Source organism: Pristiophorus japonicus, chromosome 8 (genome assembly GCF_044704955.1).
Source record: "Pristiophorus japonicus isolate sPriJap1 chromosome 8, sPriJap1.hap1, whole genome shotgun sequence".
In the NCBI taxonomy this organism is placed as follows: Eukaryota; Metazoa; Chordata; class Chondrichthyes; family Pristiophoridae; genus Pristiophorus; species Pristiophorus japonicus.
The window spans coordinates 84,774,471-84,800,448 of record NC_091984.1 but is presented as its reverse complement, the minus strand read 5'-3'; the positions used below and the strand labels follow the sequence as shown (position 1 = coordinate 84,800,448).

Sequence of the window (25,978 nt, the reverse complement as noted above, 5' to 3'; positions counted from 1 at the left end):
CCCCCTAGTTCTAGTCTCCCCTATCAGTGGAAACATTTTCTCTGCATCCACCTTGTCAAGCCCCCTCATAATCTTATACATTTCGATAAGATCACCTCCCATTCTTCTGAGTTCCAATGAGTGGAGGCCCAACCTACTCAACCTTTCCTCATAAGTCAACCCCCTCATAGAAACATAGAAAATAGGTGCAGCAGTACACCATTTAGCCCTTCGAACCTGCACCAGCATTCAATAAGATCATTGCTGATCATTCACCTCAGTATCCCTTTCCTGCTTTCTCTCCATACCCCTTGATCCCTTCATATCTTTAGCCGTAAGGGTCATATCTAACTCCCTCTTGAATATATCTAACGAACTGGCATCAACAACTCTCTGCGGTAGAGGATTCCACAGGTTAACCACTCTCTGAGTGAAGAAGTTTCTCCTCATCTCGGTCCTAAATGGCTTACCCCTTATCCTGAGACTGTAACACCTGTTCTGGACTTCCCCAAAATCGGGAACATTCTTCCTGCCTCTAACCTGTCCAGTCCCGTCAGAATGTTATGTTTCTAAACTCCAGTGAATACATGCCCAGTCGATCCAGTCTCTCCTCATAGGTCAGTCCTGCCATCCCGGGAATCAGTCTGGTGAACCTTCGCTGCACTCCCTCAATAGCAAGAACGTCCTTCCTCAGATTAGGAGACCAACACTGAACACAATATTCCAGGTGAGGCCTCACCAAAGCACTGTACAACTGCAGTAAGACCTCTCTGCTCCTATACTCAAGTCCTCTAGTTATGAAGGCCAACATGCCATTTGCCTTCTTCACCGCCTGCTGCACCTGCATGTCAACTTTCAATGACTGATGTACCATGACACCCAGGTCTCGTTGCACCTCCCCTTCTCCTAATCTGTCGCCATTCAGATAATAGTCTGCCTTCCTGTTTTTGCCACCAAAGTGGATAACCTCACATTTATCCACATTATACTGCATCTACCAGCATTTGCCCACTCACCTAACCTGTCCAAAGCACCCTGCAGCCTTTTAGCATCCTCCTCACCGCTCACACTGCCACCCAGTTCAGTGTCATCCACAAACTTGGAGATATTACACTCAATTCCTTCATCTAAAATCATTGATGTATATTGTAAATAGCTGGGGTCCAAGCACTGAGCTCTGCGGCACCCCACTAGTCACTGCCTGCCATTCTGAAAAGGACCAGTTTATCCCGACTCTCTGCTTCCTGTCTGCCAACCAGTTCTCTATCCATGTCAATACATTACCCCCAATACCATGTGCTTTAATTTTGCACACCAATCTCTTGTGTGGGACCTTGTCAAAAGCCTTTTGAAAGTCCAAATACATCACATCCACTGGTTCTCCCTTGTCCACTCTACTAGTTACACCATCAAAAGATTCTAGAAGATTTGTCAAGCATGATTTCCCTTTCATAAATCCATGCTGACTTGGGCCGATCCTGTCACTGCTTTCCAAATGCGCTGCTATTTCATCTTTAATAATTGATTCCAACATTTTTCCCACTACCGATGTCAGGCTAACCGGTCTATAATTACCCGTTTTCGCTCTCCCTCCCTTTTTAAAAAGTGGTGTTATATTAGCTACCCTCCAGTCCATAGGAACTGATCCAGAGTTGATAGACTGTTGGAAAATGATCAGCAATGCATCCACTATTTCTAGGGCTACTTCCTTAAGTACTCTGGGATGCAGACTATCAGGCCCTGGGGATTTATCGGCCTTCAATCCCATCAATTTCCCGAACACAATTTCCTGACTAATAAGAATTTCCTTGAGTTCCTCCTTCTCGCTGGACCCTTGGTCCCCTAGTATTTCAGGAAAGTTATTTGTGTCTTCCTTCATGAAGATAGAACCAAAAGTATTTGTTCAATTGGTTTGCCATTTCTTTGTTACCCATTATAAAGTCACCTGATTCTGACTGCAAGGGACCTAAATGTGTCTTCACTAATCTTTTTCTCTTCACATATCTACAGAAGTTTTTGCAGTCAGTTTTTATGGTCCCAGCAAGCTTCCCCTAATACTCTATTTTCCCCCTCCTAATTAAACCCTTTGTCCTCCTCTGCTGAATTCTAAATTTCTCCCAGTCCTCAGGTTTGCTGCTTTTTCTGGCCAATTTATATGCCTCTTCCTTGGATTCAACACTATCCCTAATTTTCCTTGTTAGCCACGGTTGAGCCACCTTCCCCGTTTTATTTTTACTCCAGACAGGGGTGTACAATTGTTGAAGTTCATCCATGTGATCTTTAAATGTCTGCCATTGCCTATCCACCGTCAACCCTTTAAGTATCATTTGCCAGTCTAATCTAGCCAATTCGCGCCTCACACCATCAAAGTTACCTTTCCTTAAGTTCAGGACCCTAGTCTCTGAATTAACTGTGTCACTCTCCATCTTAATAAAGAATTCTACCATATTATGGTCACTCTTCCCCAAGGGGCCTCGCACAACAAGATTGCTAATTAGTCCTTTCTCATTACACATCACCCAGTCAAGGATGGCCAGCCCTCCAGTTGGTTCCTCGACATATTGGTCTAAAAAACCATCCCTAATACACTCCAGGAAATCCTCCTCCACCGTATTGCTACCAGTTTGGTTAGTGCAATCTATATGTAGATTAAAGTCACCCATGATAACTGCTGTACCTTTATTGCACGCATCCCTAATTTCTTGTTTGATGCGGTCCCCAACCTCACTACTACTGTTTGGTGGTCTGTACACAACTCCCACTAGCGTTTTCTGCCCCTTGGTATTCCGCATCTCGACCCATACAGATTCCACATCATCCAAGCTAATGTCCTTCCTTACTATTGCATTAATGTCCTCTTTAACCAGCAATGATACTCCACCTTCTGTTCCTTTCTGTCTATCCTTCCTGAATCTCCAGAATCAACCTAGTGAACCTTCTCTGAACTGCCTCCAAAGCAAGTATATCTTTTCGTAAATATGGAAACCAAATCTGCACGCAATATTCCAGGTGTGGCCTCACCAATACCCTTTATAACTATAGCAAGACTTCCCTGCGTTTATACTCCATCCCCTTTGCAATAAAGGCCAAGATTTCATTGGCCTTCTTGATCACTTGCTGCATACTAACCTTTTGAGTTTCATGCACCAGGACCCCCAGGTTACGCTGTACTGGAGCACTTTACAATTTTTCTCCATTTAAATAATAACTTGCACTTTGATTTTTTTCTGCCAAAGTGCATGACCTCACACTTTCCATCATTATACTTCATCTGCCAAATTTTTGCCCACTCACTTTACCTGTATGTCCTTTTGCAGATATTGTGTGTTCTCCTCACACATTACTTTTCCTCCCATCTTTGTATCATCAGCAAAATTGGCTGCGTTACACTCGGTCCTTTCTTCGAAGTCGTTAATATAGATTTTAAATAGTTGGGCTCCAAGCACTGATCCCTGTGGCACCCCACTAGTTACTGATTGCAAACCCGAGAATGAACCATTTATCCTGACTCTCTGTTTTCTGTTAGTTAGCCAATCCTCTACCCTTGCTAATATATTACCCCCAACCCCATGAACTTTTATCTTGTGCAGTAATCTTTTATGTGGCACCTTGTAAATGCCTTCTGGAAAGTCCAAATATACCACATCCACTGGTTCCCCTTTATCCACCCTGTTTGTTACACCCTCAAAGAATCCCAGAAAATTTGTCAAACATGACTTCCCCTTCATAAATCCATGCGGACTCTGCCTGACTAAATTATGCTTTTCCAAATGTCCTGCTACTGCTTCTTTAATAATGGACTCCAACATTTTCCCAACCACAGATGTTAGGCTAACTGGTCTATAGTTGCCTGCCTTCTTTTTTAAATAGGGGCGTTACATTTGCAGTTTTCCAATCTGCTGGGACCTCCCTAGAATCCAGGGAATTTTGGTAAATTACATTCACTATCCCTGCCGCTACCTAGGATGTAAGCCATCAGGTCCAGGGGATTTATCTGCCTTTATTCCCAGTATCTTCCTGAGTACCACCTCCTTAGTGATTGTGATTGTGTTAACTTCCTCCTCCTCCGCCCCCCCACCATAGCCCCTTGACTATCCATTGTTGGAATATTGTTAGTGTCCTCTACCGTAAAGACTGATAGAAACTCTGAACAAATATTTTGTGTCATTTCCATGTTCCCCATTACTAATTCCCTGGTCTTGTCCTCTAAGGGACCAACATTTACTTTAGCTACTTTTTTCCTTTTTATATACCTATAGAAACTCTTGCTATCTGTTTTTATATTTTGTGCTAGTTTACTTTCATCGTCTATATTCCCTTTCTTAATCATTTTTTTAGTAATTCTTTGCTGGCATTTAAAAGCTTCCCAATCTTCTGTCCTCCCTCTAGTTGACTTATCTCGGGCAGAGGCAACAGCATACTACTGTTGGCCTCAGCATTCCTGGATTGCAGGGGAGGGAATAGTTCAAAAGCAGATAGGATTTCTGCTCCTAATCGTTCTCCAGTGATCGGTGCTTGAAAGTGTTGGGCTTGGCCATTATGTCAAATAGCCTGCTAACACTCATCGTCAAGGCTCAACACTTGAAACATGACCACTTGGTTGAGATACCAGTGAACTGCCAAAACCTGTAGAATTTTGCCGCCATAAGAAGAGGTGGGGAGATGAATGGGGTGGAAAACATTTGACGAAAGGTCACCGACCTGAAACGTTAGCTGTTTCGCTCTCCACAGATGCTACCTCACCTGCTGAGTGTTTTCAGCATTTTCTGTTTGTATTCAGCTTTCTAGCATTCACAATATTTTTGCCTTTCTTTCAAACATCTGTTTTCCTCTGCCTACAGACAAACAATACTGGTCTTTAGTAGTTAAAATGTACATGGATTCTCTAATACTTTCTCTGCTTAGTGACCTACCCAATCCACCAATCAGATTTGCAGGGAATAACCCTGGGTTGAATCACAAGAGTCCAAGTGGAATAAAATTACAACCCACTTAAAACTCACCCCTACCAAAAAAAAATCAAGCCAAATAATTTTACCAATGTACAAACGACAAGTATTTCTCCTTTCTCATACCACCACTTACGTATCTCATTGTCAATTTGAAATTCGATCTCAAACTGCAGAACAACCAACAGAAACTGAAACCAGGAACTCATTTCCCAACTTTGGTGTGGAACGTGGATCGCAAACACAATGTCATTGGCTCCAATCTGTTGCTTCATAGCTTCGGAAAATTCCTGGATCTTCTTTTCGCACTGGTTGGGACCCCATGGCATGAACCACTTTGATTTCTGGTGATGTTTCCTTACATCCACACATTTCGTTGCAAGGTATGGAACTCCTATGGTTGGACTTGGGGCTGAAAAATATGAATCAGAAGCATATTATTAGAAACATTTCAATTTTGGTCTGATTGATTTCCTTCCCTGCCTAATTTTCAGCTCAACAGGTAGACTCTTCCTGGCATGTGGCAGCACAAACTCTGGGAGCCTTTGCTGCCCCACCCAAGTGGCAAGTCTTCATGTGCAAGTTGAGACATTCAATATCAGGCTATTTAACTATGAGGGGCATTGCTACCAAGCACGATACAATTCTCAACCAATGCCCACTTTAAAGAAATTACTGGATATCAACCAAGAGCGAGTACCCTGGCTTCGTTCTCTCTCCCACCAAATCCAGAGGTTGCTGAGACCAATAGTAGCACTTTAATTGCTCCTTCAAATAATAGCTAACTCAGCGCAGATCAAACCTCCTGGTCTATACTTCCTATTATTACATGGGGGCCTTTAACCACTGGGCAACAGGGGAACGTTAAAAACATTCTAAAGTACTATGATTTCTGAATAATGTGGTTGATTTATGGTGCTTTAACTAATAGGAAACAAATATAAAGCAGCCGAAAGAATAAACACTATATAGAAACACTGACGCCCCTGAGTCAGTTCGCTTTTCAGCAGTTAGGCCATATTCTGTCTTTACTTGAAATATGGGGAGATATATAACTTACATAAATGATTTAACCATAGGCACAAAGAAATGATATTGAAGTTTCCTAAAACCACCAAAATGGTAGCATGGTAAACTATAAGGAAGAATTCTGAGGAAGATTGCAGAAGGATACGTTAACGGAGGTGGACAAATAGACGGCAGATGCAATTTAATGCAGAGAAAGGTGACGCAGTACATTTTGGGGAAAAGAACATTGAAAAGTATTTTACTATTTACGTCATACTTCTTAACAGAATGGAGGAACAGAGAGACCAAGAGATGCATGCAGACATTTAGATCTTTGAGAGTACAGGTAGAAAAGACCATAAAATAACTTAAATGGGATTCTAGATTTTATAACACATTGTAGGACGGATGTTAGAAAAAAAGTTTGCATTTATATCGTGCTTCACACGACCTCTGGCTGTGAAATGCTTTGGAATGGCATATCAAGTACTTTTGAGTATAGGAAACGTGGCAGCCAAATGGCACACAGTTGTTTGCAATTGTTTGCACTAGTTGGTGAAACAGTAACAAGGGGCCATCAATGGAGGAATAAACACAGGGAGAATGGACGGGACATTAGAGCATTTCTCCCCCCGCCCCACCCCCCACACAAAACTGTTATTGGAACATGGAAAACATTACTGCAAGTGGTTATGGAGATAGATAAACAATTTAAAAAGGTGTGGATGTGGCAGGATGAAAGTTCCACACCCAAAAAGTCACTAGAACATCTTTCCTCTTTACAGAAGCAGGGTATTTCCAGTACTTCATATTTTTAATTGAGTTAAGAACATAAGAAATAGGAGGAGGAGTAGGCCATTTGGCCCCTCAAGCCTGCTCTGCTATTTAAAAAGATCATGGCTGATCTGATCATGGACTCAACTCCATTTCCCTGCCCGCTCCCCATAACCCTTATCACTCAAAAATCTATCTCCGCCTTAAATATATTCAATGACCCAGCCTCCACAGCTCTCTGGGGCAGAGAATTTCCACAGATTTACAACCTTCTGAGAAGAAATTCCTCCTCATCTCAGTTTTAAATGGGCGGCCACTTATTCTGAGACTATGCCTCGTTCTAGTATTTGCATTTTTTCATTTTCATTTAAAAGAATATTAGGTAAGTATTTAAAATGTAAATAATATAAGAGATAGGGGAAAGGGATTAGAGAAGATGGTTCCAGTTAAGAGTTAGAGCTGACACAGATCATACGGCCTCCATCTGTGCTGCAATTTCTATAATGCTAACTCTGGCTTTATGCCTTTTTTATTAGATGGGGACACAACCAATGATGAAATACAAGAGATTACAGAGGGAGAATGTGTGGAGGTTTATCACACTCGTATATTACAGAAATCATTTCAAGGTTTACATGAAAAAAAACAGGAAATGGCTTGGAAACAAGCCCGCAAGGTATTCAGCCTGAAGCAAACAACTTTACTCAATTAACATCTGAATATAGTCGTCTGCTCTGCACAGGCCATTGACAATAGTCTCACACAGAATTGATACTCTTCATTTCCTCTTGCAGTGAATGAAGAGGATATTTCCTGAACAGACAATGGTTGCCTTAACTCTTCCACGTCTCACCCTCAACCGGTTTTCTTTTGGCGTCGCCACCAACACTGATTAAAGCCTTAATCCTAGTGGCCTGGACGGTTTTAACTTTTACACAATTAACCTCACAACTGAGTGGACATAATCATGGAACAAGCAAGTACAACATGTTGCTGCTTCATTTTACTAACTTGCTGCAGGAAAGGAACAGACATAATTTAGTATTCAGTAAACCTTATCAAGAGCACTTCACCGACAAGCAGCAAGGGAGCCATGTGTTCCTCATACATTCTGGAAGAAGCAGCTATTAAAAAAATGAGAGGCGCGCTTCTATAGTTAAAAAGACATCTCCTTTAGGCCACCGTTCTGCCAGGTTTGGCAGTACTGTAATAGAAAAGTTTTCATCTGCTGCATCAGAACTTTGCTTTGTTGAAATGCTACATCCCAAAGTTCATGAAATTGAATATTCAATGGCTTTAGAAAGAGACCAATAGCTTCCCCCAATGACTTAGTGACTAAATGCACCACCCAGATGGCACCAGGAATGGATTAAGGGGGAGGGGTGGGGGAAAGGGGCAGGCATATGGGGCAGTCGCCTGGGGCCCCAAGCCTGGAATGGAGCCCATACAGGGTCGGATTAAGGGTAAGGGTAAACAGTATTAACATGTGACGTTGCAAGATGTGATGTGACGAAGCTGCGAGGGCTCAGGCGCATGTTATTCTCGACTTGATGTAAACATACTCTAGATGCTCTTTTTCTAGAGATGCATTCTACACACAAATCAGGGGCGAAAAAAAAGGAAAGAGCACCAGCTACGCGAGAAGCAAAAGAGACGAGAGTTAGTTAAACTTCTTAAACTAGCTAATTTTTAACAACTAAAAACTCAAGTGCATGAAGATGAAGGCCAAGACGACACTGTGCAGTCAACGTCAACAACAAAACCAAGAGTGGCACCGGATCCAGAGTAGGAGCTCCAAGTCCAAAAAGTTGAAGATGAAAACCAACTGGCGCATATGAAGCTGAAAGAGGCGCAACTTACGAGTTACACTGGGCTGTGGGGAGATAATATCTCAGAAGACATGCAAAGCCATTGGATTGCAAAAGGTAGTGAGGTCTGCCGAAACTGTGATAAAGACTTCCAAAACTCCGCCGTGATTCATGCCAAGGAAGGATGTCGCCGATACTGCTCGAAGTCCTTCTTCACACGTGTGCACCCGCTGACCGGGGAACGTGTGGAGCGAACGTGGCTCTATTATTCACCTGCAAACGGTAGAGTATACTGCTTTGCTTGCAAGGTCACAGCACGAACAAGTAGCCACTTTACTCATGGGTTTACTGACTGGAAGCATAGAGATGAGAGGATTTCACGAAAACAGCCACCAGCATAGAGAAGCCCTGGTAGTAATGTGCACTAGTCAAGCAGGCACTGGTGTGTGGATGGTCATATTGTCTTCCAGTTTGCAAATGAACAGCAGTACTGGTGCAAGGTGCTAGAGCGAGCTGCCGGTAATATAATGTTTCTCTGAACGAGATATTTCATTGTGAGGCAGAGATGAAATCGTTGGGTCTCCAAGTAATGGTAATTATGTGGGTGTGTTGGAGGTTCTCACAAACTACAATGCATTTCTTGCTGAACACATCAAGCGATTCGCCAACAAAGGCAAGGGGCATACTTCATACTTGTCTTCCACCACTTGTGAAGAACTGATTAGTCTGATGGGTGGCAAAGTACTTGAGACAATTATCCAGGAATTGAAATCAGCGAAGTTCTATTCAATATCTGTTGATTCAACGCCAGATGTCACACACTCTGATCAGCTGACATTTGTCGTCCGCTATATTCTACCGACTGATCCGGAGGAAAGGTTCCTAAAGTTCTTGCCGATAATCTGTCATACTGAACAAGAAATAGCAGAAATAATACTGGCCTTTCTGGATATACATCAATGATTTAGATGAAGGAATTGAATGTAATATCTCCAAGTTTGCAGATGACACTAAGCTGGGTGGCGGTGTGAGCTGTGAGGAGGATGCTAAGAGGCTGCAGGGTGACTTGAACAGGTTAGGCGAGTGGGCAAATGCATGGCAGATGCAGTATAGTGTGGATAAATGGGAGGTTATCCACTTTGGTGGCAAAAACAGGAAGACAGAATATTATCTGAATGGTGACAGATTAGGAAAAGGGAAGATACAACGTGACCTGGGTGTCATGGTACATCAGTCATTGAAGTTTGGCATGCAGATACAGCAGGCGGTCAAGAAGGCAAATGGCATGTTGGCCTTTATAGCTAGAGGATTTGAGTATAGGAGCAGGGAGGTCTTACTGCAATTGTACAGAGCCTTGGTGAGGCCACACCTGGAATATTGTGTTCAGTTTTGGTCTCCTAATCGGAGGAAGGACATTCTTGTTATTGAGGGAGTACCGCGAAGGTTCACTAGACTGATTCCCAGGATGGCAGGACTGACATATGAGGAGAGACTGGATCGACTGGGCTTGTATCCACTGGAGTTTAGAAGAATGAGCGGGGATCTCACAGAAAAATATAAAATTCTGACGGGATTGGACAGGTTAGAGGCAGGAAGAATGTTCTTGTTGCTGGTGGGCAAATTATAGGCCCCCAAATAATAACTTCAAGGTGGGGCGGGCAATAATCAAGGGAATAATGGAGGCATGTGAAAAAGGAACGGCAGTAGTCATGGGGGATTTTAACCTACATATCGATTGGTCAAATCAAATCGCACGGGGTAGCCTGGAGGAGGAATTCATAGAATGCATACGGGATTGTTTCTTAGAACAGTATGTAACAGAACCTACAAGGGAGCAAGCCATCTTAGATCTGGTCCTGTGTAATGAGACAGGAAAAATAAACGATCTCCTCGTAAAAGATCCTCTCGGAATGAGTGATCACAATATGGTTGAATTTGTAATACAGATTGAGGATGAGGAAGTTGTGTCAGAAACGAGCGTACTATGCTTAAACAAAGGGGACTACAGTGGGATGAGGGCAGAGTTGGCTAAAGTAGACTGGAAACAAGGACTAAACGGTGGCACAATTGAGGAACAGTGGAGGACTTTTAAGGAGCTCTTTCATAGTGCACAAAAATATATTCCAGTGAAAAAGGGCGGCAAGAGAAGGGATAACCAGCCGTGGATAACCAAGGAAATAAAGGAAAGTATCAAATCAAAGACCAATGCGTATAAGGTGGCCAAGGTTAGTGGGAAACTAGAGGAGTGGGAAAATTTTAAGCAACAGCAAAGAATGACGATAAAAGTAATAAAGAAAGGGAAGATAGATTACGAAGGTAAACTTGCACAAAACATAAAAACAGATAGTAAAAGCTTTTACAGATATATAAAACGGAAAAGAGTGACTAAAGTAAATGTTGGTCCCTTAGAAGATGAAAAGGGGGATTTAATAATGGGAAATGTGGAAATGGCTGAGACCTTAAACAATTATTTTGCTTCCGTCTTCACAGTGGAAAACACAAAAACCATGGCAAAATTTGCAGTCCACAGGAATGTGGGAAGGGAGGACCTTGAGACAATCACTATCACTAGGGGGGTAGTGCTGGACAGGCTAATGGGACTGAAGGTAGACAAGTCCCCTGGTCCTGATGAAATGCATCCCAGGGTATTAAAAGAGATGGCGGAAGTTATAGCAGATGCATTCGTTATAATCTACCAAAATTCTCTGGACTCTGGGGAGGTATCAGCGGATTGGAAAGCAGCTAATGTAACGCCTCTGTTTAAAAAAGAGGGCAGGCAAAAGGCAGGTAATTATAGGCCGGTTAGTTTAACATCTGTAGTGGGGAAAATGCTTGAAGCTATCATTAAGGAAGAAATAGCGGGACATTTAGATAGGAATAGTGCAATCAAGCAGACGCAGCATGGATTCATGAAAGGGAAATCATGTTTAACTAACTTACTGGAATTCTTTGAGGATATAACGAGCATGGTGGATAGAGGTGTACCGATGAATGTGGTGTATTTAGATTTTCAAAAGGCATTCGATAAGGTGCCACACAAAAGGTTACTGCAGAAGATAAAGGTACGCGGAGTCAGGAAATGTATTAGCATGGATAGAGAATTGGCTGGCAAACAGAAAGCAGAGAGTCGGGATAAATGGGTCCTTTTCCGGTTGGAAATCAGTGGTTAGTGGTGTGCCACAGGGATCAGTGCTGGGACCACAACTGTTTACAATATACATAGACGACCTAGAAGAGGGGACAGAGTGTAGTGCAACAAAATTTGCAGATGACACTAAGATTAGTGGGAAAGCAGGTTGTGTAGAGGACTCAGAGAGGCTGCAAGGAGATTTGGATAGGCTAAGCGAATGGGCTAAGGTTTGGCAGATGGAATACAATGTCGGAAAGTGTGAGGTCATCCACCTTGGGAAAAAAAAACAGTAAAAGGGAATATTATTTGAATGGGGAGAAATTACAACATGCTGTGGTGCAGAGGGACCTGGGGGTCCTTGTGCATGAAACTCTTTTTGGAGTTTATCTGCAAAACAAAAACATTAATCGGTGCCACCCGACCTGGATGAAACACCAGACATTTACAAGGCCCCTTTTTTTTTCCTTTTTTTGGTCTTTTTTTTGTGTTTTTCTTTTTTTGGGGGTTTTTCTTTGGGCACTAAAATCACCTTTTTTCCCCAGTGCCCCCTATAAAAGGGAAGGGGACACTAAAAGCACCGGCAATGAAAACAAATTAAACTTTAAAACGTAAAATCAAATTAAAATTTGGTTGCCGGGCGTGATGATGCACTCCAGTCCCTCCGGTGCCCACCTCTCGCGGAAGGCCGCGAGCGTACCGGTGGACACCGCGTGCTCCATCTCCAAGGACACCCTGGACCGGATGTAAGAGCGGAAGAGAGGCAGGCAGTCAGGTTGAACGACCCCCTCGATTGGACCGGCTGATGGTCCTTGTGCATGAATCCCAAAAGGTTAGTTTGCAGGTGCAGCAGGTAATCAGGAAAGCAAATGGAATGTTGGCCTTCATTGCGAGAGGGATGGAGTACAAAAGCAGGGAGGTCTTGCTGCGACTGTATAAGGTATTTATAAGGCCGCACCTGGAGTACTGCGTGCAGTTTTGGTCACCTTACTTAAGGAAGGATATTCTAGCTTTGGAAGGGGTACAGAGACGATTCACTAGGCTGATTCCAGAAATGAGGGGGTTACCTTATGATGATAGATTGAGTAGACTGGGTCTTTACTCCTTGGAGTTCAGAAGGATGAGGCGTGATCTTATAGAAACATTTAAAATCATGAAAGGGATAGACAGGATAGAGGCAGAGAGGTTGTTTCCATTGGTAGGGGAGACTAGAACTAGGGGGCACAGCCTCAAAATACGGAGGAGCCAATTTAAAACCGAGTTGAGAGGGAATTTCTTCTCCCAGAGGGTTGTGACTCTGTGGAATTCTCTGCCCAAGGAAGCAGTTGAGGCTAGCTCATTGAATGTTTTCAAGTCAAAGATAGATAGATTTTTAACCAATAAGGGAATTAAGGGTTACGGGGAGAGGGCGGGTAAGTGGAGCGGAGTCCACGACCAGATCAGCCATGATCTTATTGAATGGCGGAGCAGGCTCAAGGGGCTAGATGGCCTACTCCTGTTCCTAATTCTTATGTTCTTATGGTGAGTTCCAGAACCAGGGGTCACTATCTAAGAATAAGGAGTAAGCCATTTAGGATCGATATAAGAAACTTCTTCACTCAGAGAATGGTTAACCTGTGGAATTCTCTACCACAGAAAGTTGTTGAGGCCAGTTCGTTAGATATATTCAAAAGGGAGTTAGGTATGGCCCTTACGGCTAAAGGGATCAAGGGGTATGGAGAGAAAGCAGGAAAAGGGTACTGAGGTAGAATGATCAGCCATGATCTTATTGAATGGTGGTGCAGGCTCCAAGGGCCGAATGGCCTGCTCCTGCGCCTAATTTCTATGTTTCTATGAGAACAGGATCAAAATACAAAATTATCACAGACAATCTTATGATAATGCTTCAAATATGAATGGGAAATACATTGATATCCAAAGTATCAAAGCGCAATGCCCATATGCAATGTTTATACCATGCACAGCGCACTCACTCAACCTTGTGGGGAAAAACAGTGCCAAATGCAGCCCAGTGATTGTCAGATGTTTTGACATTTTCTCTCTGCATCGACGTATCGCTGACGACTACTTTATGAAAAACTAAAGCCTTTAGGGCTGTCCGTCATCAAACAGTTTTCTGCTACTCGATGGTCAGTAAGGTATGAAGCAGTGTCAGCCCTACTCAAAGGTTACACTCCCATATGCGAAGTGTTGGAATCCCTGGCAACTGACGTGGAACAGAAAGTTGAATTCCGAAATGAAGCTTAGTTGACCCTTGACAAACTGGATTCAGCTATTCTCATTGTTATTTGGAACAGAGTCTTGAAGCGCATTCACTTGACCAATCTCTCGTTTCAAGAGACTGAATCAAGTCCCATGTCGATTTTGGCAAGACCCAGCGGAGAGAGTTTGAAGACTACGAAGGCCTAGGGATTAAACTGTGTGGCCACAATGAGTACAACTCAGCTCAGAGGCGCATCCGGGTATGCAACTGCCGCTATGACGATGGAGATGCTGAAAAGACTGTGCTGTCACCAAAAGAGAAATTCAAAACTGAAGTGTTCCTTGTCATCATTGATCAACTAATCAGTAACTTGAAACACCGCCTTGAAGCATACAAGGAAATCAACTGTAAGTTTGGATTCCTGTCCAAGCTAGCCGTTCTCTCAACTCATGAGATCAAGCAAGCCGCAACAAATCTTGCCCGCTCCTGTCCCAAAGATCTGGACCCTATGAAAGTGAATTCATCCCGTTTTCTAGCTTGGTTGCATCCTCAACAGAACTTCAAACCTCAATTTGCATCAAAGTCAGCAGAGCTGAGAATGTACCAATTCCTCCATACACACGCCCTCACTCAAACCTTTTCAAACATTGAAATAGCTCTTCGGATATATTTTGTCGATGTTGGTATCAAATTGCAATGGTGAACGGCCCTTCTTAAAAACTAAAACGCATCAAGGATGAGGTCAGGAACCGAATGGGACAAGATCGACGTAATAGTGTTTCAATCATGAGCAGCGAGAGCGAAGTACTGCGAGGACTTGACTTCTCAAAAATCACTGACGAGTTTCGCCAGCAAAAATAAAGGAACAGACCCATGAAATGTTATACTTGTAGCTGCCTCCATGGATAAAATGGAATGTAAATGACAAATGATGGTCTTCCAAAAGAATTGCGCTATTTTGTTCTAAATTGTTGTCATTGTTGATTTAGTTTCATAATGTAAGAATTTCAAAACATTAAAGCATTGTTGTTTACTGTTTATACAGGGTTTCATCAAAGTATCAGTTTGATTGTTTGGAAACAAAATAAAATATTAAATGAGTGTCGTCATAGTATCAATGAGAACCTAACCGGAGATGTAGACCTGAACTGATCTTGACCTGATGTATACTCAGTTTTACTCTAACCCGTGCTATCCCTGTCCTGGGGAGTGATTCATGGGTCAGTGTAAAGAGAGATTTACTCTGCATCTAATCCATGCTGCAGCTGCCCTGGGAATGTTGTTGCGACAGTATAGAGGGAGCTATACTCTCTATCTAACCCGTGCAGTACCTGCCCTGGGAGTGTTTGATGGGAGAATGTAGAAGGAGCTTTACAGTGTATCTAGCCTGTGTTGTACCTGTGCTTGGAGTGCTTGATGGGAGACTGTAGAGGGAGCTTTACTCTGTATCTAATCCATGCTGTCCCGGTCCTGGGCATGTTTGATGGGCGAATATAGAAGGAGCTTTAATCGGTATCTAACCCGTTCTGTACCTGCCCTGGAAGTGTTTGATGGGTCAGTGTGGAGGGAGCTATATTCTGTATCTAACCAATGCGGTCCCTGACCTGGGAGTGATTCAAGGGTCAGTGTAGAGAGAGATTTACTCTATCAAACCCATGCTGCCCCGGCCCTGGGAGTGTTTGTTAGAACAGTATAGAGGGAGCTTTACTCTGTATCTAACCTGTGCTGTACCTGCCCTGGGAGTGTTTGATGGGGACTGTAGAGGGAGCTTTATCCTGTATTTCATCATCATCATAGGCGGTGCCTCAAACGAGGATGACTTGCTTCCACGAGAGTTCACAGATGTTTCAATGAAGGACCCGATGTTCCAGTCCTGAACTCCAGTTGAGGGGGTGGAAGATGCCTGTGCGTGAATTTTTTTTAACGTGTGGTGACCGTTGCACATCAGCCACCACACAGGCTTGACAGAGCTAGGCTTTTATCCAGTGGCAAGGATTAACCAGGACAACTGGAGACCAGCTCTGCTGCATGGAGGAGCACACAAATAACACGAATTAAAACTTGACCTCAGTCACAAGTCAACAATGTGACAAAGAAGAAGAATTTTTCTTAAAAGGCCATTAACAATAAACAAATTCAGTCATGGCACAAGTGAATCGAACCCATACCTAAAAGTAACTCTTTGTCAACTGTTACAACAAGTATTTATATAGCACCTTTAACGTAGTAAAACATCCCAAGGCACTTCATAGGAGCGTTATAAAACAAAACTTGACACTGAGCCACATAAGGAGATATTAGGGCGGATGACCAAGAGCTTGGTAAAAGAGGTAGGTTTTAAAGGAGCGTATTAAAAGAGGAAAGAGAGGTAGAGAGGCAGAGAGGTTTCGGGATAGAATTCAGGAGCTTAGGACCTTGGTAGCTAAAGACATGGCCACCAATGGTGGAGCGATTAAAATCCTGAACAAAGGATTTTGTTACAGAACAGAGTCAACCTCAGCACGTAGTGGGGTAACTGATGTGAGAAGAATGCATTGTACATAAAATAAACTCAGCAAATGGCAGAGCAGCCAAGAAATGAGTACGTTGACAATACCTGTTTTATAGAGCTCTGCCAGTCAAGATCTGAACAAAAAAGTTTTTAAAAACTAGCTTCTCTACTGAAAGAGTCGCATGCAGGTGCTGTAATCAAATTTTGGAATTAGTAAGATCATCCATTGCTCAATTTTCTTTTGCAAAATTATCTCACCATCTCTCCTAATGGTTTGGACTGTTGCTGGGTACGGTTCCAGAGATGTCAGCAGCCTTGCCCAAGTGACTTCTTTCTGGGAGAGCCCAGACAATTAAGTAGTTGCAAGCTATTTAATCACAGAGGCCATCACAGCCAATCAAAATCCTATCCTCACTAAACCTGTAGCTATTAATTAGACAACAGTGCGTTACAGTAAATATTAGACAACGGTGAATAAGAAAGTGTGTATCACAGGGACAAAGTGTGATAAACATTACACAAATGCCTTTAGCTCCTATTCATTCGTCTGCAATAAGTCAATTACTAGTTAAGGGTTTTAACATTTTGATTTCCCCAATGGCTCAAAGGGTAATTGCATTGCAGAGCTTGAAAATGAACCACATAAACCACAAAGGGCCCAGCTTTAATCTCCAGCGTGTTGAAATTGCAAATCTCAGGCACGGCTCGACAAATGGCCGCCACTCCCTTGGTTCAGAAGAGATGCAACAAAAAAAATTAAGCTAGAGTTCCCTCTTTTATTTCACTATCCAATGACACCAGCTGGAAATTGGGCATGTATGGACATTAGATGAAGAGACATGTCCCTCACAGCCAAATAACTGGCCATTACACATGAAGCGTAGGAAACTGGATGAAGTATCAGAAGACACATGTTGGCCTGCGAGAAAACACCAGGGGCAGGTCGGGGCCATAAAAGGCGAGTGGCCCCTGGACAGCGTGGCGGCATACCACTTCACAGAGCTGGTGCAGGAGGACGAAGGCAGTGAAAAGGGCGACTGGTTTGGACGTCACCATAACCCAGGTCGGTGATTGAAGCGTGGGAAGGTACAGCAGGAGCAGCGAGAGATTGCAGCGCAATGTGATCGGGGCACAGGAGAGGCGTAAGTTCGAGGCCCAGAAGAGGCGTGGGCTCAGGGGCAGCTCGGGCCAGCCCACACTGCGATATGTGCGCACGCTAGGTCTGTGCAGCAGAACTGGTCTCCAGTCATCTTGGTTAATCCTTGCCACTGGACCAAGACCAAGCTCTGTCAAACCCATGTGGTGGCTGGTGTGCAACAGCCACCACACGTTAAAAAAAATCCATGCACAGGCATCTCCCACCCTTCAATATGCAGTTTGGGACCTGGAATATTCGATCCTTCAATGAAAAACTTGTGAACTCATTGAACACACCCCTTTTTGGTGTGGAAGCAAGTCATCCTCGATTCGAGGGGCTGCCTAAGAGAAGAGAACAGTGCCCCAAGCAGAAAAGAGAAAAACATCTAGGACTGAAAAGGTTTATTTATCAATATCAGAGCAGCAGATGTCCACCTTCTCAGCTACAATCAATAAAGAAAGGCATAAGATTGCTTGGGGATTGAAGGATTGGAATTTTATCCCCATGAAATACTGCATAAAAATAAATTTATTTTCTTCATAATTTACTCTAATATAAATTAACTATTTGAAGCTACAAAGATTAAAAAATAAATCAAATGCAACTCCAGTAATAAAATACAACCAACATATTCCCAACATACAAGGCAAACCTCTCACATAGGCACCAGACTGAAATAAGCCCGAACCACAAATAATTTCTCACATGTAGAATGTATTTTAAAATATATATTTTTTTAAAAACACTGGTTGCTCATAACTTGTGGTCTTGCAATAATAAAAAGATGCCATGGTTGTAATCAGTGGTAGCTCTACAGGAACAAATGGGTTCAATTCTTCAATTTATTGGAAATATTTTATTTTGGTCCGCCAGCTGTCTGCCATATGTGAAAAGTCATCACCATGTTAACAATTTTTTAAAAAACAAGCTGAGAGAGCCACACAGGGTGAGTTCTGTTTGTCTGATGTGAAGTGCACATCCATTCTCTCACTTTACAGATACACCCCATTTACCCAAGAATGTGAAAAGTTCGGCGCAGGTTGGCAGAGCCATGGCTTAAGGATCCTTAAGTGTGTGCAGAGATGCAGTTGTAGTTTCACCAGATACAAGTTCAGTGGGCCGTGCGCACTGCAGTCTGCGAGGCCCCCGGCCTGCGAGCACCATCGGAGCAGGCCGGGAGTGGAAGGAGCAGCATGGCAGCATATCACTCCAGGGAGCAGCACATGCTGGAGCAGGAGAGCAACAGCAGCGAAGAGGGCGACTGGATTGGACGTCACCAAGATCTAAGTCGCTGATTGGAGCATGGGCAGATACTGCAGGAACGGCGAGGTCAGGGCGAAGGAGCGACGAGAGACTGTAGAGGTATGTAATCGGGGCCAAGGAGAGGCGCGAGTTCGGGGCCCAGAAGCAGCACGGGCCAGCCCACACTGCAATATGTGTGCGCACTAGGTCCGTACAGCAGAGCTGGTCTCCAGACATCTTGCCACTGGACCAAGGCCTAGCTCTGTCAAGCCCGTGTGCTGGTTTGTGTGCAACGGTCACCACACGTTAAAGAAAATCCACACACAGGCATTTTCTACCTTTCAAGATTTAGTTCGGGACCTGGAATATTAGGTCATAGAAACATAGAAACATAGAAAATAGGTGCAAGAGTAGGCCATTCGAGCCTGCACCGCCATTCAATGAGTTCATGGCTGAACATGCAACTTCAGTACCCCATTCTCGCCATACCCCTTGATCCCCCTAGTAGTAAGGACTTCATCTAACTCCTTTTTGAATATATTTAGTGAATTGGCCTCAACAACTTTCTGTGGTAAAGAATTCCACAGGTTCACCACTTTCTGGGTGAAGAAGTTTCTCCTCATCTCGGTCCTAAATGGCTTACCCCTTATCCTTAGACTGTGACCCCTGGTTCTGGACTTCCCCAACATTGGGAACATTCTTCCTGCATCTAACCTGTCTAAACCTGTCAGAATTTTAAACGTTTCTATGAGGTCCCCTCTCATTCTTCTGAACTCCAGTGAATACAAGCCCAGTTGATCCAGTCTTTCTTGATAGGTCAGTCCCACCATCCCGGGAATCAGTCTGGTGAACCTTCGCTGCACTCCCTCAATAGCAAGAATGTCCTTCCTCAAGTTAGGAGACCATAACTGTACACAATACTCCCAGGTGTGGCCTCACCAAGGCCCTGGACAACTGTAGTAACACCTCCCTGCCCCATACTCAAATCCCCTCGCTATGAAGGCCAGTATGCCATTTGCTTTCTTAACCTGCATGCCAACCTTCAGTGACTGATGTACCATGACACCCCGATCTCGTTGCACCTCCCCTTTTCCCAATCTGTCCTTCATTGAAACACCCGTGAACTTTTTGGCGTGGAAGCAAGTCATCTTCGACTCGAGGGACTGCCTATGATGATGACAATCTCAGTCTATCAACAAAGGGCAATGGCAAACTTCCTGCTGCTTGGTCACACAGGACCAGTTTAACCCTTGCAGCACTGGTTTGCAGGGTAATCTGGAACTAAGTGGAAAGAACTCCAGCTGTCTGTGACAATTTATTCCTGCAGTTTGATTAATGAAGACTGGCTGGTCTGCAGCAATACCCTCGAGCACTGCAACCTGCCTGACTCAGGGAATGGATTACTGAATCTGCAAAAGAAGGTGGACTTCTTTTTGAACTTCCATCACCCACTCTGAAACCTTGGAACCACCTGGACCCCAAATGAAACCCCACTTACTTCCTGTTTCCCAGCCCCAAAGAGGATAGCCACCAGTTGGTCCTTAAACAGCTACTAAATGTAAGCTGAACCCTCACTAAACACAAAGTAGCCAACAGGAGCTCCTCATAAATGGCACATGAGCAACAGAACTCACTATGAAATGGGAATGGATTGCCAACATTCTCCTGACCACAGCATGGACAACCATATTCCAACCAGTGGGAACTTCAGCAGCAGCTGCTTATCCAGAAGTACTTGACCCCTCAGGCTCATTATGACAAAGATGCAGTCACCAATGTCCAATAAAGCAAAACCCAAAAGGAAAGGCATACACTAGTTTAAACAAACTTCCCTCCTCATTACAAATTACTATAAATAGACTGGGAGCCAATCCTTTGGAGCCAAGCATTCTCATGCAGTGCAATTTCTTCAAACTGAAACAACTCCAATAAAGAAGTGGCATAAGACAGGAGTTCAGAAGACCCCAGTGTCAGACTCAGCTCCATGTTTACACGACTAAATCCACTCACTTATTCCATTAGCAGACTCATAGGCCCAGTTTTCTTAAGTTAGGGATATAAACATAGAAACATAGAAAATAGGTGCAGGAGTAGGCCATTCAGCCCTTCGAGCCTGCACCACCATTCAATATGATCATGGCTGATCATGCAACTTCAGTACCCCATTCCTGCTTTCTCTCCATACCCCTTGATCTCTTTAGCCGTAAGGGCCACATCTAACTCCCTTTTGAATATATCTAACGAGCTGGCCTCAACAACTTTCTGTGGTAGAGAATTCCACAGGTTCACAATTCTCTGAGTGAAGAAGTTTCTCCTTATCTCGGTCCCAAATGGCTTACCCCTTATCCTTCGACTGTGACCCCTTGTTCTGGACTTCCCCAACATCGGGAACATTCTTCCTGCATCTAACTTGTCCAATCCCATCAGAATTTTTCTATGTTTCTATGAGATCCCCCCTTATTCTTCTAAATTCCAGTGACTATAAGCTTAGTCGATCCAGTCTTTCTTCATAGGTCAGTCCTGCCATCCTGGGAATCAGTTTGGTGAACCTTAGCTGCACTCCCTCAATAGCAAGAAACCAAGAACTGGCTCACGATGTCAGTCCCTCAGAACCCGAATGAAAACTACAGCAGTATCAAACAGTTTAAGCAGGTGTGAATGTCCAAGATCACATGGTGACAATGTTTGAAAAAATGTATATATATTTGTAGTGGTTTAAGAAAATAAATCTTGCATTGCAGTAGAGTCCTGATATCACAAGTCTCCTGCCCTGCAGGGATGTCAAAGCTCTATTCATTTCAATGACTATTACACTCAACTTGGGATGGTTCTGAGTGAGGAGCCTGATCTACTTGACCCTCAGGCTTGTGAATAGGTTAACACATGAATAATGGCCACTTTGGGGAGATACTGGAAGTCAGCCAGCACCTTTGGAGTTATACCTCAACAACCTTCAGATGAGGAAGCAAGAATAGAAGATGGTGAAAAAGGCTTGTTTTCATAATTGTTTATGCACATATATTTAGGGATTACTTTGAACTCCCTCGAGACTTCCCTTCCCTTTTAAATTAGTGGTTGAAGATAGGTTGAGCCTATACACATTGGAGTTCAGAAGAATGAGGGGTGATCTTATCAAAACATACAAGATAATGAGGGGGCTCGACAAGGTAGATGCAGAGAGGATATTTCCACTCATGGGGGAAACTAAAACTAGGGGACATAGTTTTAAATGGGCAGCCCCTTATTCAGAGACTGAGATGAGGAGGAATTTATTCTCTCAGAGGGTTGTAAATCTGTGGAATTCCCTGTCCCAGAGAGCTGTGGAGGCTGGGACATTGAATATATTTGAGGCGGAGACAGACAGATTTTTGAACGATAAGGGAATAAAGGATTATGAGGAGCTGGCAGGGAAGTGGAGCTGAGTCCATGATCAGATCAGCCATGATCTTATTAAATGGTGGAGCAGGCTTGAGGGGCCAAATGGCCGACTCCTGCTCCTATTTCTTATGTTCTTATGTTAAATGAGCATTGTCTTCACATATTGACAAAGAGGATTGGCAAACATTTCCCCCATTTGTTGCTAAAGCGCTTGGAAACCGGTGGTCGTGAAAGGCTCTATATAAATGCAAGTCTTTCTTTAAACACTACTCCCACAGGCGTTACTGATTTTATGCTTTAAAAAAGGGTGTGCGGTGAATTAAAGGGAGAAATTACTTAACATGGCCTGTTCTTCTTTGAATGTTTGAAGTAGAAATCCTAACAAAAGGCAGGGATTGTGTGTCAGATCGTTGGCCATTTTTGGTACGGGAGAAGTACTCCTTCCACCATAAATCTGACCGTTTTGCGGTAACTAACAGGGGCGGAGCCTCACAGCTGCAATCGGTGCCTCTTTTGTGCTTTCAGACGCTGTTCCATCGCTATCCCGATCAATCCCTGCGCTGTTTCGGAATGGCGCAGTCAGTCACCTGCGACAGGAATGCGCTGAATTTAATCCCCAAGAGATAGGGGCAGAAATGAAGCTTTTAAAAAAAAACTCGAAGAGGTGGCAGCTCCTGCTTTCCCGGGGGAACTCGCTGCGGAATGAATCCCAAGGCTGCGATAACCCCGGGATGCTGCCATCAACCCAATCCGCCAAAAAAAAAAGGAGCTAAAGGTGCGGCAGAGAGTTTCGGAAATCCCCAAACAACCTTCAGCCAGCCCCACCGAGTCTTTACGGGCTGTCCGAAAGTCTCCCCTCCTGTAACTCCAGTCCCCTCAAACTCCACACAAGCACCGTTCGCAATCCCGCCTCGATCACAACTGAAAGCAGTGCGAGGTGGAGCCACATAACTCGGCTGGAGTGAGTGAGAACAAAAGAAAGTTTTAAAACTGAAGTCATGTTTAAAAGTTATTAAGCAACGTTTAAAAATCTTAAATTTAAACGGTGTAGGTGGTTATTTTAAAATATATTTACTGATCGCATCTGGGTTATAAATTTGAACAGATCTTTAAACAAAAACAAAAATCGGTACAATCCACTCACGCCGATTTTCACGGTACAGGCGTAACCAAAACTCGAGCCAGAGCCGCACCAAAACCAGGTTAAAACTTTATAAAAAGTCCAAATCCAACCACCCCTCAAGGAACAATTGTTTTATTATGCAATTATTTTTCTTCTGAACGATACAAATTTGCATGAAATTAACAATGTCCTTTTTTTCAACGTTCTGTCGCCATGCTTCACTTTCCCCCTTTTTTTTAAAGCAGAAGTTGATACTGAAAGTAGGCCAAAAGTTTTCTTCCACTTTACGCACTAGACTGAACCGCTACAAAGAGCCCATGCAGTTCTTCTCTCCCCAAGTACAATGGCAGGACTAATTAGATCATAGTACGTTGCTACTGATACTGTAATAAATAGCTAACAAAAGAAAACGACAAGTAGAAGCCACTTACCGATCAAACCTCCCACCAGAAAGGAAATTACTTGGAAAACCAGCAAAATCCCTCCAACAATGCAGAGCTTCTTCGTGCTCATATTTTCTATAATTGCGCCTGCCATCTTTTATTATCTTGTTTTCACTCTTTTCGGCTCGCAACAATAACTAATTGAATTAGAGTCAATGTAATCAAAGCAAGGATCTTGTCGCAGCTCCAGTGTCCGAAGCTGTGATTCTGCAAACGAGCTCTCTCACACACTCTCTCTCTCTCTCTTCCTTCAAGCCTTTTTTTTAAAGGGGCGCTGTGGGAAACCGACAACACACATACAAAAAAATAAATCACATGACTTGCCAGATTCCCAGATGCTGTTTAGCCGATTGCTACAGTATCGTAATAACTACATGCTCAAGAAATTGGCGATTGAAAATCATTCAATTCATTACCAGTTTAAAGGGCCTCTCGCCTGCAAAAGTAAGAATGTGGTCAAATGTGCTGTACGTGCGTAGAACAGTGATGCTGACAGACACGAACTGTTAATGTCCTGAATTAAGGAAGGGGGGGAAATTTTTTTTTAAAAAGACTTACATTTATATTGCGCCTTTCACTACCACTGGATGTCTCAAAGCGCTTTACAGCCAAACAAATACTTTTGGAGTGAAGTCACTGTTGCAATGTGGGAAACACAGCAGCCAATTTGCGCACAGCAAGCTCCCACAAACAGCAATATGATAATGATCAGATAATCTGTTTTTGTTATGTTGATTGAGGGATAAATATTGGCCAGTAGACCAGGGATAACTTCCCTGTTTTTTTTCCAAATAGTGCCATGGGATCATTTACGTCCACTTGAGAGAGCAGACAGGGCCTCGGTTTAACGTCTCAACCAAAAGACAGCACCTCTGATTGGAGTGTCACTCTAGTCCCTGGAGTGGGACTTGAACCCAAAACCTTGTGACTCAGAGGCGAGACTGCTACCCACTGAGCCATTGGCTGACACTAAAGACAGAGGGAAAAAAATCAGTGAGGAGTTTCTGCTCCTAATCTCGAACCAGCAATTTTTATGGTAAAATGCACATTTAATAAGAACATAAGAACATAAGAATTAGCAACAGGAGTAGGCCATCTAGCCCCTCGAGCCTGCTCCGCCATTCAATAAGATCATGGCTGATCTGGTCGTGGACTCAGCTCCACTTATCTGCCCTCTCCCTGTAACCCTTAATTCCCTTATTGCTTAAAAATCTATCTATCTTTGACTTGAAAACATTCAATGAGCCAGCCTCAACTGCTTCCTTGGGCAGAGAATTCCACAGATTCACAACCCTCTGGGAGAAGAAATTCTTTCTCAACTCGGTTTTAAATTGGCTCCTCCGTATTTTGAGGCTGTGCCCCCTAGTTCTAGTCTCCCCCACCAATGGAAATAACCTCTCTGCCTCTATCTTGTCTATCCCTTTCATGATTTTAAATGTTTCTATAAGATCACCCCCTCATCCTTCTGAACTCCAATGAGTAAAGACCCAGTCTACTCAATCTATCATCATAAGGTAACCCCCTCATTTCTGGAATCAGCCTAGTGAATCGTCTCTGTACCCCTTCCAAAGCTAGTATATCCTTCCTTAAGTAAGGTGACCAAAACTGCACGCAGTACTCCAGGTGCGGCCTTACCAATACCTTATACAGTTGCAGCAACACCTCCCTGCTTTTGTACTCCATCCCTTTCGCAATGAAGGCCAACATTCCATTTGCCTTCCTGATTACCTGCTGCACCTGCAAACTAACTTTTTGGGCTTCATGCACAAGGAATCTAAAGGGGCTTCTCCTGAAATTCTGGCTGCACTTCAGTCCCACTCTCCTGATCTTTGGGCACCCTGTACGGAGGGGAGCGGCTAGGTCCGAGGGTCTCCTCGTAGGACTGCTCCTGGGCACGGCCAAGGGTGCCATCAGCCGGTCCAGGCAGCGGGCGGTCGAGGGGGTCGTTCAACCTGACTGCCTGTCTCTCTTCCGCTCTTACATCTGGTCCAGGGTGTCCTTGGAGATGGAGCACGCGGTGTCCACCGGTACGCTCGCGGCCTTCCGCGAGAGGTGGGCACCGGAGGGACTGGAGTGCATCATCACGCCCGGCAACCAAATTTTAATTTGATTTTACGTTTTAAAGTTTAATTTGTTTTAATTGCTGGTGCTTTTAGTGTCCCCTTCCCTTTTATAGGGGGCACCGGAGAAATTGTGATTTTAGTGCCCAAAAAAAAAACAAAAAAAAAAACAAAAAAACACAACAAAAAAAAAACCAAAAAAAGGAAAAAAAGGGCCTTGTAAATGTCTGGTGTGTCACCCAGGTCGGGTGGCAC

At 43.6% G+C, this 25,978-nt stretch overlaps 1 protein-coding gene across 2 annotated transcripts in view; it reads right to left on the bottom strand.

Moving 5' to 3' along the window:
* wls (Wnt ligand secretion mediator) overlaps window positions 1-23,939 on the bottom strand; it is an 80,777-nt gene extending 56,838 nt beyond the window's left edge. The window contains exons 1-2 of one of the 2 annotated variants that reach the window (XM_070886991.1): window positions 23,652-23,939; window positions 5,065-5,340 (exon numbers count right to left, since the gene is read on the bottom strand). In XM_070886991.1, coding sequence (XP_070743092.1) covers window positions 5,065-5,340; window positions 23,652-23,757 — 382 coding nt within the window. In that variant the 5' untranslated portion in view covers window positions 23,758-23,939. The remainder of the gene's footprint in view (window positions 1-5,064; window positions 5,341-23,651) is intronic. The other variant, XM_070886992.1, reaches the window with a different exon arrangement.
* Window positions 23,940-25,978: the final 2,039 nt, after the last annotated feature.